The sequence below is a fragment of the Aspergillus nidulans genome, chromosome VIII (assembly GCF_000011425.1).
Source record: "Aspergillus nidulans FGSC A4 chromosome VIII".
Taxonomy (NCBI): Eukaryota; Fungi; Ascomycota; class Eurotiomycetes; order Eurotiales; family Aspergillaceae; genus Aspergillus; species Aspergillus nidulans.
The window spans coordinates 3,352,392-3,371,622 of record NC_066264.1 but is presented as its reverse complement, the minus strand read 5'-3'; the positions used below and the strand labels follow the sequence as shown (position 1 = coordinate 3,371,622).

The window sequence follows — 19,231 nt, the reverse complement described above, 5'->3', positions numbered from 1 at the left end:
CAGAGAGACTTGAAAATGCAAAGCAGCAATGCGCTCGGGCTGCTCAAGAAACGTATGACAGGGATCTCAGAGCTGTTATTAGGCACGATTTCATCTTCAGAAAAGAGGAGTATGCCTCATCCCTTCTCCCTCTTCACTTCAGGCTAACAAGTGATTAGCGTTGAGGTCTTTCTCTGGCCACAGTCTACCAAAAATACCCTTGCACGTTTGCTCCCTACGAACGGCGATGAGTGCTATCATCCAATACCCGGAAGATCCATTGATCACTTGCCACAAGTGAACACTGGGCAGGGTGTCTCTTACACTCAGCAGCAGGACGATTATGGAACATTAAAAGCGTCTTATGTCAACGCGCAGTTGGCCAAAAACCTGGCATCCGAGCAAATTCCGCGGGAAGTATCAGTAAACACCCTAGGGGTGGACCGATGGGATCCTTTCAAGCTTCAAAGACACCATCTGAAAAAGGCCATACTAAGCAGTGACAAGCTTCATAATATCCAGAAACTGATCAGCATGTTTATCCTGAAGTTACCTACAGCGGTTGAGTGGGAAAAATTCGCCTACGCCAATGAGCTGATGTCGGAGAATATTCGGGAATTGCTTCTTGAGGCGTTATGTTCCGATGTCGCCACTGTTCCTAGTCCCGTCGAATCGACACTCGCCGAGTTTGGGCGTGCAGCCGTTTTGGGCGTCCGGCTAACTGTTTCACCGTTAAAAGTAGTTATTGTTGCCTATAGAACCAGGGACAAGGTTAAACAGGATGGGGCTTAACAACCAGAATTTTAGGAATTCAGCCTGGAGATATGACCAAGACTTACCTGGTAGTCATGACGCTTCTGGCTTAGCGGTATATTTTCTAATAGTTACCCAGGGCTAACTGATTATCTCTTGGCAAGCGGGGTAGCATGCTTTAATAAGGGGATGGAAGCACAGTGCCCTTGCAGGCAGATTGCTCTGCAGTTGCAGTATAACAGAATCAAAGCACAATAAAGACTGTTCAGTGATACGACGAAGCGCTGCGTATAGAGTGGCTTTGGCTGGCTCCAAACACAGCATTCGTTCGTGCTCGAGAGTAACTACACCACCTTTCTGTGTCTTACTGGATTATTCTGACTGATATATTCAAAGTATAGTTGTCATGCTGCGTTGTTTCCTCTTGATTTACTAGAGTTTTATAAGTTAGCAAATGATCTATTTGTGTTTGGTAGACTCTTTGCTAAAACTTACAGGCAGCAAACCCCAGGTTACACTTCATGCACAGGTATCAAACGTGGCACAGTAACAGTGGAATTGGCTCTACATTCAGTGCTTTTTCAGTAAGTAGCGCTATACCTACTCTTGAAAAGGGATATCGCTAATTATAACGAGAAATATAAATTGAGTAAAAGATGGATGAGGTTCGACAGGGTTCCTCGACTGAACGGGCAGCGCTCGATTCTATGCCAGAGCCCTATATAGACTGGCCAAGGTTTTTTGAGGCTCTTGGAAATGAACTGGAGCGTTCAGAATGGGCCGATTATTTGAATGAACATGGACTAAAACTGTATGACCAATACCTGGAGGACGACATCTTATCTGAACTTGAAGAAGGTGTTACATTTATACGGGGTGCTATTCATCTGACACCAGAGGATGACCCAGACCACCCAAAGTACCTGAATAACCTTGGAAATCTGCTTGGCGACAGGTATATCAGGACAGGCTCAGTGGCTGATCTTGAAGAAGCTATCGACGTTGGACAGAAAGCCATCAATGCAATTCCAAAGGACCATCCCAACCGGCCAAGGTACTTGAACAACCTGGGAAACCAACTCAATGACAGATACCTAATAACGGGCGTGCTTGCCGATCTGGACGAAGCTATTCAAGTCGGATGGGAAGCTATTCGTCTAACACCGGAAGATCATCCACATCGACCGGCGCTCTTCAATAATCTTGGTAATCGACTCGGTGACAAGTATCTCAGAACAAATACGCTGGATGATCTCAATGAAGCTATTCATGTTAAACAGGAAGCCCTCAAAGCGACGCCAGAGGGCCATCCAGACCGGGCAGGTCGTTTGAATAACCTTGCAATCGAACTGAGTGCCCGGTATCTAAGAACATTCGACGCGGTTGATATAGAGAATGCCATCGAAGCTGGACGGGAAGCTGTTAAAATAACCCGAGCTGGCCATGCAGACCTGCCAATGTATCTTCATAGTCTCGGCAATTCTCTCGACTACAGCGGCTCGAATCTTGAAGAGGCTGTTCGAGTTGGCCGGGAAGCCGTCAAAGTGACGCCAGAGGATCATCCAGACAGGCCAATGGCTTTGAACAGTCTAGGAAAGCGACTTGGTGAGAGACACTCAATGACGGGTGTCCTTGCCGATTTGGAAGAGGCCATAACATGCCATCAATCTGCTCTCTGTCAACTTAACGCGTCTACTATCCATCGAATAGTCGCCGGTAGAGCAGTCATACGACTTTGCGCAATCCGAAAGGAATGGCAGCGAGCTCTCACGGCGGTGGAGATTGCCATTGACCTTGTCCCTAAGCTAACATTACGATCACTGGAGATTTCTGATAAGCAACATATGCTTGGTCAGGTGGTCGGCTTCGCTTCTGACGCAGCAGCAGTGGCACTGAATGTAGAGAAGGGTCCTGCAGTTGCTCTAGGCTATCTTGAGCAGGGCCGGGCTCTGCTTGCAACGTCCCTTGAGGAGATGCGGACTGATATCCTAGATTTACAGGAGCAATACCCTCTGCTTGCAGAGAAATTTGTTTCCCTCCGAGACAAGCTAGAGCTACCTATCGACAACAACAATTTCCCAGCAGAGGAAGATAGCCAATCCTTTGACCAGGCCCACGCGAATGCACGTCACAAAGCAGCCAGCGACCTTGACAAACTGATTGATGAGATCCACACACGACCCGGGTTCAATGACTTTCTGCTCCCGCCAAACACAGTGGAGATGCAAGCTGCTGCAAAAAGGGGTCCTATCATTCTGATCAATACCAGTGATTACCGCTGCGACGCGATCATTGTAGAGGAGCACCAGATAAGATCCCTAAATCTACCTGGCCTCAACAATCACGATATCAAGAAGAGGGCAGAAAAGGGAGATCTAGCCAGTCCCAACACCCTTGAGTGGCTCTGGGATGCGATTGCAAGCCCAGTCCTTCAAACCTTGGGCTTCTCTCAGTGCCCTCGTGCCGACAGTTGGCCGCACATATGGTGGATCCCTACCGGTCTACTGACCAAATTCGCTCTACATGCGGCGGGTCGGTATACGAATGAACCCTTTGAATCAGTGCTAGATAGCGTCATGTCATCCTATAGTTCATCTGTGAAAGCGATCATACACGGCCGCCGGCATCCTAGTGTGCGACCTACCTCAGCCCAGGCGCTTCTTGTTGCCATGGACTACACCCCCGGTAGTCCGCCGCTTCCTTTTGCAACGGAAGAGGTGGCAATGCTACATAGCCTGTGCACGTCAATGGGTTTGACTACGATAGAACCAGGGCGACGCAAAGCCGATGTTGAGGCACATTTACCTCAGTGCAAGATCTTCCATTTTGCCGGTCATGGCTATACTGACAATTCAGACCCATCCAAAAGCTATTTACTTCTGGAGGATGCCCATCCATTGAGTGTCGCGAATCTTCTTCAGATAAACATCCGGGAACATTTACCGTTTCTCGCCTACCTCTCGGCATGCGGGACTGGTCAGATCAGGGATGAAAGATTCCTCGATGAGAGCATTCATCTGATCAGCGGGTTTCAGCTTGCAGGGTTTCGCCACGTTATCGGTACTTTGTGGGAGGTCAATGACGAAATTTGTGTGGAAATTGCGAGAAACACATATGAAGGGATTCGAGATGGAGATATGACAGACGACTCTGTGTGTCGAGGGCTGCACAAGGCTATCAGAGGGCTTAGAGATCGTTGGTTGAACAAACCATCGGAAGTCAGCCGTGGGAGAAGTACACGTATGAAAGCCGACGTGTCCTCGACGGCTGACGAGATGGGAGTAAAGAGTGCAACCAATGCCGTTGGGAGTGGGAATAGATTGAAAAGAGACGTTGTCCCATATGACAACGACGGTGAGGATGATCGAGGGTTTGGAGAAGCACTTTGGGTTCCATATGTCCATTTTGGAGTGTGACCTAGCTTCTTTGTGATATCATTTCATGTTGACATGCCTTGGATCCCTGACCAGGGAATTTGCGGAGGCGAGGTCTTTATATCCCTGAAGAGGAATCTGTCGGTCCACTATATTTATGCCGGCCTGCTACATCCTAGAATGGCATGTAGTCTGAGCAATCATTATTTTATTTTAATTTTTTTTATGCGCTCCAAGATACAGGGAGCGCTGGATATGGATCTGGTACGGCTTTAGAAGCTCACAGATTGTTCAAGAGAGGGAGTGTACATGGGAAGGTTGCACTAGGTGTTCCCAAGTCAGAGGATATCAGGCCGTTACCTGATATTCATACCATCAGGGATTCGGTGGTGGTTTATATTGCATCGTCTCCAGCAGAAATAGAGGGCAGGTACTGTAAGGAAAGAGAACCCACAGGGGGCTAGTCGCTTGCCGACTGCGCCGCCCTCTTAGGGCTAGCACATGTCTTAGCCGTGCATTGCCGGTGGATCATTGCTCGCAACATTGTTGGCGAAAAATACGCCATAAAAGGCTCCAACTTTGTTATCCTAGGTATAAGCAGGGTGTCGAATGCGCTGGGCGCGATCGCGGGCGAAACTTCCAGTCCTGGTATGCGCCGAGCTATAAGCGGCCGTTTAGTCTTACCATGATCAAAATTCGAAAGTAGCAAGTCAGGGAAGGTTGTATTGAGGATACCGTGCAGTTACAAAAGGGAATGTAAGAAGTAGATACACCTGCAGCTGTATGATTATGGTAAGTCAACTTCATAATCATAGCAGCGCCGTACGTACTTGAGCTTGGAGCATCGCCTTGACAGATTAGTGGACTTAGATTCTACCACCGAATTTGCTCTAGATCCTTAGGCACCTCCCAGCCATGAGCAATGCAAACCCTCTTGTACTCATTGATCGCCTCGTCGATCCTGTATTCCGTCTCCTTCGCATGGAAATCCAATCTCGCGGGCCGCGGGAATTCATTCGTAATCGCCATCCGCACCTGGAGCAGCACACTCTCGATCGAAAACGACGGCAACCAGCCCGTGTTCGTCAGGAGCTCCAGGCACATCGCACCGCCAGCGGTGATATGGCCGCCGCCTCCCAGCGCGAACCTAACGAATCGCGGCCGAATGATTCGTAAGAACGGTGGAACGAGCGGAAAGTCAGCCGGAAAGCGCATCTCTAAAATGATGCTTGTCATACTAGCTTTTTCGAGGTCTTTCGCAATGGACAAGCTCTTATCAAAGCTGTGCAGCTCGACGATCCATTGGTAGACATTGTCGATAAGGTTGCCGTTGATGTACCAACCTAGTTCGTGCAGGGCCTGTTTCTCTTGAGTTTCCAGGGCTTGGCGCAGTAGTCTCTGGAGAGTGCGTGTTGCTCGAGGTGTTGCGTATCTTGGTTCGCTAAGAAGCTGGATAGACGAGCGGTCGAGCGTACCGGGGGAAAAATTTGTGAGACATTCGTCTTTTCGCTGCTTTCTGCGGTCGGTGCCTTCGTCGTCCGACAGCAACATCAGCCGGTCCTCCGGATGCGTTTCAACGCTGACATCGTCATCGCCGTCATGGTGTGATACATCCTTTGTAATGGAAGATAGTTTGCGCTTCCCCTTCACTGGATTTGGCTTAGGCTGACTCGGTTGGCTCTGTGGCGGCTCTGCTGCGTCTCTGGATCGATGACTGTTTGTTGCGGAGATAGGGATCGTTAGTACTGCCTGAGTACTCCCATAAACAGGACGGTTCGGATCCTGAGCATAGACGTGCGTCAATTTCTCGGCCTTTGGCCGTAACGGAAGGCCCACTGATGGAAACCTCGAGTCGACGAAAAGATATCTCGGCTGGACCCAGTCCAGGTGCTGCACCACATAGCAGGACTCTGAGCAAACAAACTCTCCTGGAGCATTTACTACCTCGTTCAAAGCTATAGCCATTGTACTCTTCAGCACACTGTGCGGCCAGTAAGAGTTTGCGTTATAGTTGTGATGTCGACTACTGTATCCGATCGAAGTGTTAAATTGCGGAGCCATGTAGATACCGTTCCCACAACTTCTGCCATTGACAACTTCCTTGTAGTGAAGGCCTTCTCTGAGGATGCTGTGCCAATTGTGCAAGGGGCTTCCGTGCCAGGCAAATAGCGTCGGGTACTGGGGGTTAAGCCGCTTAGCCGTCTTGTTGACAGCCGCCACAAACCGCTGTTCCTTGTCCGGAGCGCCCTGCGCGAAGCGGAACTGGATATACGATTCCATCTCTGGTATCTGGTGCTGCGGGTTATTGTCATAGATGATGACTGATCGGTTAGATCCGACAATCCATTGGAGTATGTAGAGTGCCGAGAGATTGATCCTATCCTGCCATTCTGAAAGAGGTCTGAGTTGACCACCACGTTTTTGATCGATATATAATTTCATATCTAGTACACTAGGGAGGGTATCCAGAAGATCCAATGCCACACTGGCTCTTTTGCTCGGCGACAGCGAGCTGATATCCGTATCGTAAGTGACAAACTGTACCTTTCCTGCGTAAAATTCTTGAGACCTCAGTTGCGTCAAATGTCCGCGGAATATTAAGTCTGAAAGGTATATAATGGGCTGAGCGGAGATATCTTTCACCCGCGCATGAAGCTCATTTCTGGACCGCGTCAACCCTGGGGGCTCGCTATACGCTGGAGTATGCCGGTTCGCCTGGTTGCTGGTATCAGGAGAAGGGGGTTCCAGGAGAATCACGATCCAATCACCAATCTTAATGCTGTAATCTTGGTTCATATGAATAGTAGGTCCGTATTTCGTATCGTAAATTAACTTCCCTTCATAGAGGCTCATATTGGGATCCGTAGATCGATTTGGATTGGGCACATTCAAAGAAAAGCCGGTCGGGAAGTCTTTGAGTTTCCCTTGAGCGGCTCTGTTATAAGCAAAGCTTATGAGCAGGTCGACAACGTATGGCTGTGACGATATCTCCCATTCCAGGCTGGGTCCCATCCCAAGAGCCATGTACTGGTACAGACACAGTCCATTTGAGCACACGAACGGTTTGAGGGCTTCAAACCCAGCGTCGATCCTGCAGTAGCAGTTAAGACAGAATTCGGTGCACCTGACGAATCGGCGAACTGTAAACTGCATGGCGACGAGGAGTAAGGACATGTCAGATGGATCCACAGTATTAGCCAGGTGATCATGTTTGAGGAAGCTGGGCGGCGACCCTCGCCAGTCCGGCTCAAAGTATTTTTGCTGGCATGTTGATTCATCAGAGACTAGGAGCCTTCCCTGACCGTCGTTCATGTACAGCTCTGCTCCTGTCCATGAGAACTTCTTCTCTAAACGGTATTTGACGATGTCTATGAAGCGACTGTTGAGTAGGGCCTGGAGAGACTTCCCAATGAATATTGAGTGTAGAACCGGCTCCATGCTATCCTTGTTAGTTTCCTGACCTAGATCAGGCGGTCCAGGTGCAGCTTCGTTAGCAAACACATGCAGCGCGGAGCTCAAACTAGGCTTGTAATCCGCACAGACGCCAGCATATAGTTTAATCATACCGCATCCTCCAGGCCTTTGGACCACATCGATTAGACGCCGGTAACCATACGGATATCGAATGAGGAGGACGAGATACTGAGACGGCCGGACGCCCCACGCCTCCATGGCCTCACCAGAGATCCCTAGCTTGGAGATGCGCCGAGAAGCCGACAGTATGATGGAGCCTTCTGGATCACCCAGATACCCTACACGAAAGCCAGCATTTTGAGCTTTGCGAAGATCGGCCCGGATGCACTTCTTCACGTCGATAGTTTTTGCCTGTGGGTTGACAACCAGACCAACATCGCTGCCCACCTCCCAGCCAATCTCATCAGCGCTGGAATCCTGGTCGCTGTCGTTAGCGCTGCTGTCCTGCTGGAAACCCCGGGGGCCATCGTCATCGCCCGAAGTAGCCCTATTCAGGCAATCGGAGACGGTGTTCAGGAAAGCGCCAAGAGGGAGGCCATGGAAACTATCGAGCGAATCTTCCAGGAATCGGGGAACATTCTCGGGAACGTTTTCCGAGATAGTGAATACAAAGTAGTGGTGTCCTCTAGGATACTCTGCGCTGTCTGCCGGCAAGTCAGCCTAGCTCTCAACGATGCTTGTGTTTGGATCTTACCTGGAACCGATACCTCCACATCGATGGATGGAGCGTCGAAGGGAGAAGTGTAGGTGAAGTAAAAAGAACCATCCTCACTTCCAGCTCTGACGTCAGTCAGTTGAGGGAACGCACCTGGAAGAAGAGCATCTGCGAGGTCTCTCTGGAAGTCCTTCCGCGGCATGATGACCAGTTGACAAGTATTAGCAATGCCAGAGAGGTTGGGGATCAGACTGGCAATAAAGCAGAATCGCAACGGGAAGACATGGTGGGTTGAAGTGTTTGTCCAGAAACCAAGGCAAAAGGAAAGGTGCAGGAAGTCAAGCTGGAAGAAGTCAGAGTTTCATTGTCTACTGTGTTGGCGTTTGGAGGGGGCGTACGCAATACCTTTGTTACACATAGGAATCAGGCAGGATGGCGCACTCTGTACCGGTATTACAGGATACAAGGCTTGGGCCGGAAATAACGAGCTGAAAAGGGAAGTATCAGTGACATTCTATTTGATTAGAGTCATTTCAGCCTATTCACCTTGGAGGAAGACTGCGACCTTAATAAATAGCATACCAGCCGTGCGGGGAGAGCTTGGCTGTGTCACTACTTATCTAGGTACCCAAGTACCAACAGATAGGTGCCTAGAGAGGTGTCGGTGCCTTCCAACAACTACATCTCTGGTGGCTCCAGGTATGACGCGATTTATGAGTCCTCCAATAAATTACACAAATACTTTGGCTGTAACACAGCACGTTGGCCGGGACATGGCCAATAATACCATCACAGCTTAGGAACTGCCTTCACCTGCCGCAATAATTCCATTACACCAAGACCATTGCAGATCCACGAAATAGTCGCCGCCAGTGTTCATATATCAGTTTACGAATACCCACTGTGCGGTAAGCAAAGCTTCCAGCGAGTTTGCTGCGCTAAACCAACGCAATCGTCCCTGCAGATATCATCAGTGAGTTGTGCCCCTGGACCCTGGCCTATAGCTTCAATTGCAATTCATCTGAGCAAATCAGGGCTTATTTAGGCCAAAAGCTGGATGCACGTCAATGCCCTCAGGAAGGCTCGAACCGGGACCAGGTCTATCTATGAACAGCGCGCTACCATTCCTGACGGACGCTTACCAAGCTAACCCGAATCAAGACCTCCAGAATAAGGCGTGCAGTTGCACAGATCTGCGGTTTACACAAGTCTGGCTCTCGAGTATTTACCGGCAAGAGGAGTGTACAATCGACTGGTAGGCGCGTAGGAGTGTCATTGTCAAAAGACTCCGCGCTAAGGAAGACAAAAGAATACAAACTAGCATTGTTCCAAGTGCTGGGTCACCGCTATCTCTAAACTGGACTGTCGAAGAGTCCAAGACAAGCTGGAACAGCTGATCACTGCGTCGCCCAACGCAGATCTCCGAATCATTCACGATAGCCAGCCAGGGGCGTTGGGATGATCTTGTTTTACTATATCTCGTCTGACGGAGGGGCTGGCATTTGAGTTGTATATGAAGGATGGGACTTTAAATCGACGGAATTAAATACCGAGACTTGGCCAAAGTCGAGAAAAGAAGAGAAGATATTACGTGTCCATGAATTTCTTCACCGTGAAGTCCAGTGCTAATCCGTCTAGCCCTACATACACCTAGTTCAGGCCATAAGCTAGGTCAGAACCGACCTCCTTGAATAGGATAATATAGTAGGGTCGATACTCCTAATTATAGTACCATTGCTTATAGACCGAAGTCAGGACACATGAGAGAAAACCTAGCAGTGTCGTTAGGAGGTTTGAGCGTATGGTGATATTAGACCATGACGCGCGTCCCTACTCGTTCGCTTCAAGATTTATCCTACCTGTGCGAGGAGATACCTAGGTTCCCCATTCGGAGCCGATTTAGGCGTGCAACGTCCAATGTCGAGAAAATATAACCAGGTGGGGATGCTTTATTGGCAGCCACGGCGTTCCCTGGACCGAAATTGTTGACTTTCGTGCAGCATCCTTGCAGGTCAGGTGAAGGTCACACATTACTCCAATAATCTGTACTTAATACGTACAAGAAGATCAGCCATGAACAAACGCTAGGTAGATGAAGTGCTGCATATGTATTCAGAGGACCTGATACCTCATATAATACACAGACTGATAGAGAAAGAAAGAATGTAAGGATATAATACAATATATGTAACAAATCTTACCTCACCTACCAATTTCCAGAGTATAAAGAGACCTCGAATTGAATTTTTGAATGATTTTACTCGTTTTCGCCCGCGAAACCGTGCCCGTACCTCTTCATTGAGGTACAACTCTGCCCAAGTTTTCTCGATGCTCTTCCATATCACATCTCATCAAGTGTCGGCTCAGTCTCTGCTCCCGGGTATGTATCCTCGGGCGACGCCTCGCCTCTGTCTGCCTTGACCTATTTGGAACGTCAGTGATCTCGTCAAAGCATTTTACTCACATGAATGCCCGGGGGCACGCTAGTTAGATGGTGCCAGGTAGGTGTCAGCTGGACATACATCAGCCTCGCTGTCCGTAGCACTTTCCTGTCGCCACTGTGACGTGGCATGAACAGATGTTCGACGCTGTGTCATGACAGGCGGCATCTCAGAATCGTCCGGGAAAGACGAGGACATGTAGAACTGGTCCACCTGGGCAGTAGAATGGACTTGTGGCTGGCCCTGAGGTGCGTGCAATTTGTTATACTGCGAGTGGAAGGAGGCGCAGGGAAGGATGCGCCGGACGGCGGGAGTCGCCTTAAAGGAGTTGATGACCAGTGCATACATTGTTCTCAACAAATGTATATGGACTGTTGAACTGATTGATAGTTTGCGAATATGCGGGGAGATAGACCGTAGTTATCACGATTGGGCTGGGGTGCGGGGTTTTATATACTCAAGGGTCATTGTCATGATGTCATGTGGCGAGGGCCCGGTGGTAAGCGAAAGTTCTAGTCAGATGATTAATCTATGTTTATTGCTTAGTTTATATAATCTAGATTTGTGGTGAATGGAATCATAGGCCGAAGCAGTTGGCGTAGTAGGTCACCGTTGCTGGCCAGTCGGAGAAAATACTCATGACGCCGACCTTCCGCGCCAGCGCGTCGACGATGCGGTACATGTCGCCATCACCCTTGATCACATCCGCAATAGTTGAGACATAGTACTCGCCTTCTGCGGCAGCCTGCTTGAGCGGCCCCGAGCGCTCAAGCGACCAAGTGATGAGATCGAAACCGGCCTTCTTCGCAGCCTTTGCATATGACGAGGGCACGATCTCGCCGCTGGCGGTGCCATTGAGCAGTGCAAAAATCGGCGGTGCCAGAATTCGAACGCCCTGCTTGTAGAGCTTGTTCATGCTGGAAACGGCCGCCTCGTAGCCAGCTTGCGTGTCAACACGGGGGTCGAGGTACACAGCCTGCTTGCCGAAGCTAGGTTCGGCCTTGATCCAGTAGAAGATGTCGTCTTCGAGGAAGGACTGGGGCCACACGCGCTTTGGGCTGATGCCCGCCTGCTTGTACTCGTCGATGAGCTGCTGTGCGTACATTTCTTGCGTATAGTTGCCCTGGAAGGGCATCTCGACCTCGGGAGTTTTAAGCTCAGGCGTAAACTGCAAGCCAAGACTGTCGGTGATTTGGATGTAGGTCTTGTGGTCGATGGTCGTGGCGCAGTTGTCGTAGGTCGATGTTCGCCAGTCAGGACCACCGTACTGGTATTCCTCCGGCGTGGTGGCATTAGGGTTTGACGTATCCATTTTGGCGCATAGGGAGAGGAATTCCTCGTGCGTAATGTCGGAGGTGCAGCATTTCGCCGTTGCCTCGGAGTCTGCTGTCGCGGGTTGGAATGGGGTGGTGCATTTCGCGGCGAGTTCGGGGATCAGCAGGATATTGGTAGTGGTGTGTAGATCGCACTGCGAGTGCCGGCAGACGAGCTGGCGGTCGCTAGTAAATGCGACGTCGCACTCCAGCAAGCCTGCACCCATGCGCGCCCCCGCATAGAGCCCCTCGCGACTGTGTTCGGGAAATTGGAGTGGGCCGCCGCGATGGGAGATGGAGAAAGAGGAGGAATCGCGGATGGGCTTCTCGGTGCAGGATTCGAGCTTCTTCTTGAGCGGGCTGTCGTCCATCTGGTCGACCAGCCAGAAAGGTCGCGGGCCAACCTGGATGTTTGTTACAGCATGCGATTGCTTGTTGTAGGCGGGGGCAGCGACGGCAAAGCCGGCTGCGAGAAGGAGCGAAATAGCATGCATTTTGTCTGACCCAGTCAACCCAAATCTTCTTGCAGCTGAGCTCACTCAAAAATCGAGGGCCATCGTCGCGGTATTTATGCCGGCTAGCTAGCACATACTTATCTCCATGGCCCGCCTTGGTATCCTTGGCGGCTTCCACACATGCAGTCAGCATGAAATGTGATTGGGATGCGGGGAGCAGCTGGTTACAGCCCGTTGGCTGCGGAGATTACCGCTCCAGGAACAGCCAATCCAGCCGCTATCTTTCGCACGTTGATCCTGCTAAAGTGGTCCCAAGTCATGTCACTCCTGGTTGAGTTTTGGTCGCGTCAGCAGGGTGGAAACTCGGACGCCTTGCGCGACATTAAGATGATGAGAAGCGGACCATGGAGAAAAGATTGCCATTTGCTCTGCCGCTCGTGATTGTTATGCCATGGGTGAGTTAGGCGAGACGTTTGTCGATGGTGCCCTGCTGGAGCTAAGCTCCGAACAGAACTGGATTGCATTGCAGGGGCCTAAGCTGCAGATACAGCCATGGGCGTCGCAATCGAAGCTTTTCAGTTAACCACGGCCTAGAGGCAGAAAGTTCAGGGAACGAATCCGTCGTACCAGGTGTTGAAATCCATTCCGGCACCAGGGTTCGGACGTCATAGTTCAGATCATAGTTCAGCAATACTAGGTTTTTCTGGTTTGATCCATTGCAACGGTGTTTCATTACTCTGTACAATTAATTTCATTTGCGGGGGTAAGGCGACTTTCACCTGCTGACCGCTGTGTTGTGTCGAGATTGCACGGCATTTACCAGGCGATCGGGTAGAAAGTTCCTGCGTGAGAGTTCCTGAATATCTAGTTTGATCAAAACGAGATTAGCATCGTCACCACCGTGGATGGGCTCTGGAATACCTTGGCTGTTGATGGATGAAGAGAGTGGGTGGTGAGGAAGCCGAGGAACAGGCGGACTGAAAATGTGCGGCACCGAGAATGTTACCAAACCATATATAATATCAGAAAGTAAAATTCATTGGGAATCATAACACCTAAATCATTCAAATATCTAAAACTAAGCCACCGCATTCACCTTCACTTCTTCCCGCTCAACATGCTCTATGTCCAGCTTCTTGAGCTCATCCACGGGCGCAGCAACCTCGCTAGGATAAAACTCAATCTTACCGCCAGCCTGGATAACGTTTGTGCGGTCGAGCGTGTTCCTGCCACGCGTATACGGGTCGATCTTCCAGTAGTTGAGACGCAGCTGTTCGATGAGATCATCGCGCCTGCTCTGAATATTCTTTATTTCTTCTTTGTTATGCTCTCCACCGGCCTTGATCCATTGCGAGGTTTCGCGGAGCAGATCCTCGCCGATCTTGGCGCGCTCCGCCTGCAGAGCGTCTCTGGCAGCTGTGTCCTCCATCAAGGCGTTTTCACCCTCGACGGGCTCGGCGTATTCATATGTCCAGTCTTCGTTCCCGCCTAGCTCTTTGGGTATCTTGTCCATGTCGATGAATTTGGCGAGATCTTTTGCGCCGTTCGTGAAGTGCACCTTTGAGACAATGACCGGGTCCATCCAGCCCTTGATGATCTTCCAGATGCCTGCTAGAGTCAGAGATGTAATGGCACGGACTGTGGACGCGGAGCTTACCTGAGAAAATCCAGGGCGCGTTGTGGATGAGCAGATTCCCGAGGCACTCGGGGTAGTTGTCTTGGAAACACTCGATGATGAATTTGACAGGCGGGTATTCCTGATACCATTAGCTTGTACGGCAGACAATTGTAGCGAAAGAACGTACCATGTTAGATAGGGAGAACCCGGTCAGATCGAACACGATGGTCTAAACGGTTAGGAGATATATCTTTCATCAAGAGACACGGCAGAGACATACCACTGTGTCAACCGGAGGTACTAGCAGCAACCGGGTAGACTCGATGATGTGCAGGATGAACCGGTTGATAGCCTCAGTGCTCTGAGCCGAAGGCTTGTGCAGCTTCACCCGCACGACGCCCACCGGCCGGCCTTGCTTGTCCGTGCCGTGCTGGTAGCACTTGCCCATGCGCATCTGGGATAAGAACCCTTCGGCCTCCTTGGCTTCATGGGGTTTCGACTTATCCTTGGACTCCCGGAGAGCGTGCAACTCGGTATTGAGCAGGACCTTTTCATCGACGCAAACCTGCTTGATCCGCCACAACATCGACCGCAGCATCATATCGAACGACTTGGCGACATCGAATTTACGAGCGCGCAGGAACCGCAGCAATAAAGCGTCTGGGTTATCGTTTTTGGCGGTGCTCAGCAGGCCGGCCCGCAGCTCCTCCGCCGTGGTATCGTGCAGAATCTCCTTGATCGACTTGATCTCGTTACTGGTCAGGCCGGTTTCTTTGAGGGTCTGGGACAAGTGCGTCGTGAAGGCGCTCTTGCCGCTGGCTGAGACAAAGGTATCGGTGCGGGCCAGTGTTGACGGCGATTTCCCGGCCTCTCCGCTCTGGTTCTCAATCGGTTGCTCGGGGGCGCCCAGCGAGGCAGCGTCCAAGAGGACGAGGACGATATTCCACATCTGCTGCAGCTTCGTTTCCTGCTCCGCCGACAGGTTGCCGAGCCATCCTGGAGGGGTGTGACCGACGTAAGCCATCGTAAATAAAAGACCAAAGTGTTCCAGAGAAAATGTTAGAAAGGAGTGAGTTGTTGGGAGGGTGAGGACCAGGGCGACCCGGTCGATTTAACCTCACGCCTCGCCTGGTGAAAGCTGACCCTCCTAAGAGTCCAAAGCATATGAAATCAAGTCCCCCGCCGACAGGATCGACGAACCTCGGGCTCTTCGACGGCACAAGGGCAGCCCGCAATCGATTAACACGCCTCAGGGGAACTGAGTCGAACTGGGAATTTGGGACGGTCTGAGCCAGCGCTAAGGTCGACCGGCTTCCATGGATGAGCCAGTAAGAGACATTTTTTATGTCCACTGGATATTGGTAATCCACCCTTACCCCAGAAGAAGATGGGTCACTGGACTCTGGGGAAGAATCGTAACCGAATTGGGATGGCGGGGCAACGCTGGCTTACGATAAGGGTAGTTTCTATCTATCGGTCCTATCCTATTCCGATGTCTAACCTTGTCTGATCACACACTGTCTCTGCTTCTGCTCAGCGCAATAGCTACTTTTAGGCTACTTTAGGGAACAATCTGGTTTCTTGAAACTTCCACACAGGAAATTTTGGCCAGAAGACCGAATTTGTTGGACGACTCGAGGGGAGTGGTGGAGCGGGAATTATGTGCGATCTTACCTCCAACGTCAGGTACCTAGCCCCCGCCACACTGCTACCACTGGCGACTCGCAACTCGCGACTCTTTCCCGATTGATCGTGACTGACGTTATTAACCATCATAGTCTGGAGAGGCTTGGGATGATATACAGAAAATTCCCTGGATTCTGGATCTCCAACGTGTTTCAGATCTTCGCATAACCTCGGCGACCACGAACGCACATGTGCACGACATCCCGTACGCTGAATCTCCAGCCAACCCCGGATCAGAAGAGCGGTCCCGCAATGTGTTCTGGGTTTGCGGGGAGCCAGGGCGAGTCCATGATGCTATTTCTTGGCTTTTTTGCCTTCTCTTTAGTGAGTTGAAGATAACGCTGAACGCGCAAGGCTTTCCCAAGACGACTGGCTCTGGTTGGCAAAGTCGACTATCGACATGGGGTGCTTAATCAAGTGTTATCCATGATACATACAACGCAGATCATTCTGAGCTATACCTGTTCCTCGCCTGTTTAATCTGCCGGCACTCGGTACGACCAGAACAGGCTTTTATCAGCAGTGCAGCCGAGCGTCCAAGGAAACCATTCGAAAGCGGTGTGACGCTTTCACATAGCGAGTGAGTATTGGATTTCCCTTTTCAGGTCTTGGTAATCGTCTAATCTGGAGTGGTGAAGTATTCGGAATTACCCCGCTCCCGACCGATCCCCAGCCAGTTCGTCTTTATCGTCTCGATCGCTGCATTGGTTATGTCGCCCGTTCTCGATCGCGGCTCTCCGTTACTCAACACCACCGAGTCCGGGACCAATCGAACGATGCACCAGACCCAGCTAAGGTCGGACTAACTGTGGTGCCTGCAGGTGTCGGTCGGGATGGTCAAAAATACAACTCGCGACTTCCAGTGTCCGAGGTGCAATCGGAAATTTGCAAGGTTGGAGCATCTGCAGCGCCACGAACGATCGCGTACTTGAACCCTGTCCCGCAAAACGTGCTACTGGACTAACTAGTGTAGATACGAAGGAAAAACCGTTTGTCTGCGACAGATGCCCTAAGTCATTTACTCGTAAGGATTTGCTGGTCCGACATGAACGCCTCGCCCACGATTCGTCTCCGGCAGCTGCAACCCCTGAGTCGGTCCCCACAGCTCCAGCCGAGCCGGTGTCTGATGGCCTCAATGTGCTGGCTTCTGCAGTAACCGATCATCCATTCTCACCCACGCACGAGGCTGTCTTACCGGCAACACACGCTGCGTTTCCGATTGCTTCAGCTGCAGAGCCAGCCCCTTTCACTGAACCTTTTCCTCACGAGGGTGATGATTTTACCTCGTTCCTTGACAGCATCCCCGTGCCCAGCCACCCATACTCCCCAACTTACCAGCCGCTGCCGCTCTTTCCTGCGCTGCAGTTCGATTCTGGTTCAGAGTATCCCTCGAGTCTAGGTCACGGCGGAACTGCGACACCGTATAGCTCGGTGCTTCCGCGCCATGGAACGCAATTGCCATCACTGCACCTCGAGGAGTCTCAACCACCACCTTCCAGGAACCGCCCGCTCAAGGGCCCGATCGGCGTGACAACACAGTGCCGTGATCGGCTGGTGAGCGAGCTCCGCAACTATGCCAATGTGATACCCAACCAAAATATCCCGTCGCGCCATGCCCTCTCCCGATGCCTTACGGGATATGTTACTGGATACCATGACCATTATCCGTTTCTTCATATTCCCACGTTGAACATAGAGAAGACACCGTTGCATCTTGTCCTGTCCATGGCAGCTCTAGGTGCCCAGTATTGCCGGGAACCAGACACAAGCATCAGTCTCTTCTATGTCGCTAAAACCGTGACTTTGGAACATATGCGGCGGGACCTCCAATGGACTGGGAGTCGCAAGACAGTATCCGCGAATCAGAGCCAGGACATACTGGAGACCGTTCAGTCACTGCTTATGCTAATGTCAGTTTCGTCTTGGTTTGAGCATTACCCGCCCCATTATGAGGGGTTGTACTTGCGTAGCCAGTTGGAAACTTTGCTGCGGAAGGATGGTTTGAATACACTCCCCCGGCAAGATGGATCGTGGGAGAGTTGGATCCGGAACGAGAGCGCAAAGAGAACAAAGTTGATCGTGTTCTGTTTCTTTGGCATTCAAACAATTGTATTCGACGTCCCGCCCGGTATTCTAAGCGAGGAGATAACCCTTGATCTGCCTTGTACGGAAAAGGAATGGACCGCTGCTAGTGCTAGCGAGTGGATGCAATGCAGGCAGTACGGCCGCGGAAGCCCTAGACTGCAAGACGCCCTGACTTCCTTATTTACACGGATTCCGAGTGCGGGAGGCCAATTGGAAAGCTTTACCTCCCTCGGTGGCCTTGTCCTTATTCACGCCATAATTCAAGACATATGGCTAATCCAGAAGGCATGCCGTGTCCCCGTGAGTTGCAGCTCCTCTCTATCACCGGCCCAGATTACCTCCTTGGAACAAGCACTGGAGAATTGGTGCCAGTGCTGGGAACGCAATCAAGAGTCCTCAACAGATCCCTTTAATCCGAACGGCCCACTTTCGTTTACTTCCACGGCTCTACTGCGTCTTGCGTATATCCGTCTCAACGCTGATTTCAGCTCTGCACGGCGTCTCCAGACTTTCAACCCAGACGAGATTGCTCGGTCCCTCCGACAGAACCTCAAAGTACAGCGCAGCGACCGGCTGACCCGCGCCGCACTGCATTGCGCACATGCGTTGAGCACGCCGATCAAACTGGGCATCAACTACGTTGCACGTACGCTGGTGGTCTCGTGGTCGAACCAGTACGCCCTCTGCTCGCTCGAATGCGCAGTTCTCCTAGCGAAGTGGCTTGAAATCGCCACCGTGAAGAATCCCGAGCCCAGATTGACGGAGCAAGAAACGAAGCTACTCGAGTTCGTGATTGAGATGGTAATGGAGGCGCAGCATGAAGTGTCTCGCTCGTGGCTCTTGGAGAACAATACTCGTCTGAGTGCTGTGGTGACCAGGCTCTGGGCCCGGTTGTTCACGGCGGACTATATTTATGAGCTTGTTAACCTGATCGGCCGATCATTGAACAGCTACGCCAATCTTCTCGAAAACGTAGAAGCCACTTGAGTGCGCCCATACATGGTTCGACAAATGGTGTTAGACCTTGGTGCACCTGGTGACGGTTCAATTCAAGACAAATTGAAGAGATGCTGAGTACAAACCTTCACTCCTATATGTGAGATGTGGCCTCTGTCCTGAGCGGACTATCCGCAACCGGAATCCAGGTGCTCCAACTCCACCGACACTGAGACAATTTTCCGCGCCAATCCAGCCATTTTCAGAAGAGTTTTGACAAAATTAGGACGAACATATCAATCAAGATAGTATATTTGCCCTATACCGCATAGCTTTCCCACTGGTCAACTCTGGAGGATCGTACTGTATACAGCATCATAAGTAAGCGATGGCGGTATATCTAGGTGCAGATTGATATCTGAAGTTATGACGACTGCGTTGGCCTTGCTAAAGAGACGCGTT

At 50.9% G+C, this 19,231-nt stretch overlaps 6 protein-coding genes across 6 annotated transcripts, besides 1 other annotated feature; 2 read left to right on the top strand and 4 right to left on the bottom strand.

Annotated features, from left to right (window-relative positions):
• Positions 1-19,231: part of a sequence feature (contig 1.7 1..773302(-1)) that runs on past both edges of the window.
• On the top strand, positions 16-4,148 carry ANIA_00481 (CHAT domain-containing protein; the record flags this gene model as incomplete). The annotated part of the gene is made up of 5 exons (XM_652993.1): positions 16-52; positions 152-717; positions 1,230-1,316; positions 1,389-2,337; positions 2,443-4,148. 5 exons carry the CDS (start codon positions 16-18, stop codon positions 4,146-4,148), a joined length of 3,345 nt encoding a protein of 1,114 aa, XP_658085.1.
• ANIA_00482 (putative ubiquitin conjugating enzyme) lies at positions 4,980-8,437 on the bottom strand (the record flags this gene model as incomplete). The annotated part of the gene is made up of 3 exons (XM_652994.1): positions 4,980-8,224; positions 8,275-8,358; positions 8,389-8,437. 3 exons carry the CDS (start codon positions 8,435-8,437, stop codon positions 4,980-4,982), a joined length of 3,378 nt encoding a protein of 1,125 aa, XP_658086.1.
• On the bottom strand, positions 10,494-11,071 carry ANIA_00483 (uncharacterized protein). Its single transcript, XM_652995.2, has 2 exons — positions 10,758-11,071; positions 10,494-10,657 (listed from the first exon to the last, which is right to left on the bottom strand). Exons 1-2 carry the CDS (start codon positions 11,022-11,024, stop codon positions 10,577-10,579), a joined length of 348 nt encoding a protein of 115 aa, XP_658087.1. The 5' UTR covers positions 11,025-11,071; the 3' UTR covers positions 10,494-10,576.
• ANIA_00484 (glycerophosphodiester phosphodiesterase family protein) lies at positions 11,214-12,642 on the bottom strand. The gene is made up of 2 exons (XM_652996.2): positions 12,582-12,642; positions 11,214-12,488 (listed from the first exon to the last, which is right to left on the bottom strand). Exons 1-2 carry the CDS (start codon positions 12,589-12,591, stop codon positions 11,254-11,256), a joined length of 1,245 nt encoding a protein of 414 aa, XP_658088.2. The 5' UTR covers positions 12,592-12,642; the 3' UTR covers positions 11,214-11,253.
• On the bottom strand, positions 13,523-15,086 carry ANIA_00485 (CRAL-TRIO domain-containing protein; the record flags this gene model as incomplete). Its single annotated transcript, XM_652997.1, has 4 exons — positions 13,523-14,052; positions 14,102-14,201; positions 14,250-14,291; positions 14,343-15,086. The coding sequence occupies 4 exons, from the start codon at positions 15,084-15,086 to the stop codon at positions 13,523-13,525; spliced, it is 1,416 nt and encodes a 471-aa protein (XP_658089.1).
• ANIA_00486 (uncharacterized protein) lies at positions 16,001-18,820 on the top strand (the record flags this gene model as incomplete). Its single annotated transcript, XM_652998.1, has 4 exons — positions 16,001-16,072; positions 16,258-16,328; positions 16,570-18,133; positions 18,167-18,820. 4 exons carry the CDS (start codon positions 16,001-16,003, stop codon positions 18,818-18,820), a joined length of 2,361 nt encoding a protein of 786 aa, XP_658090.1.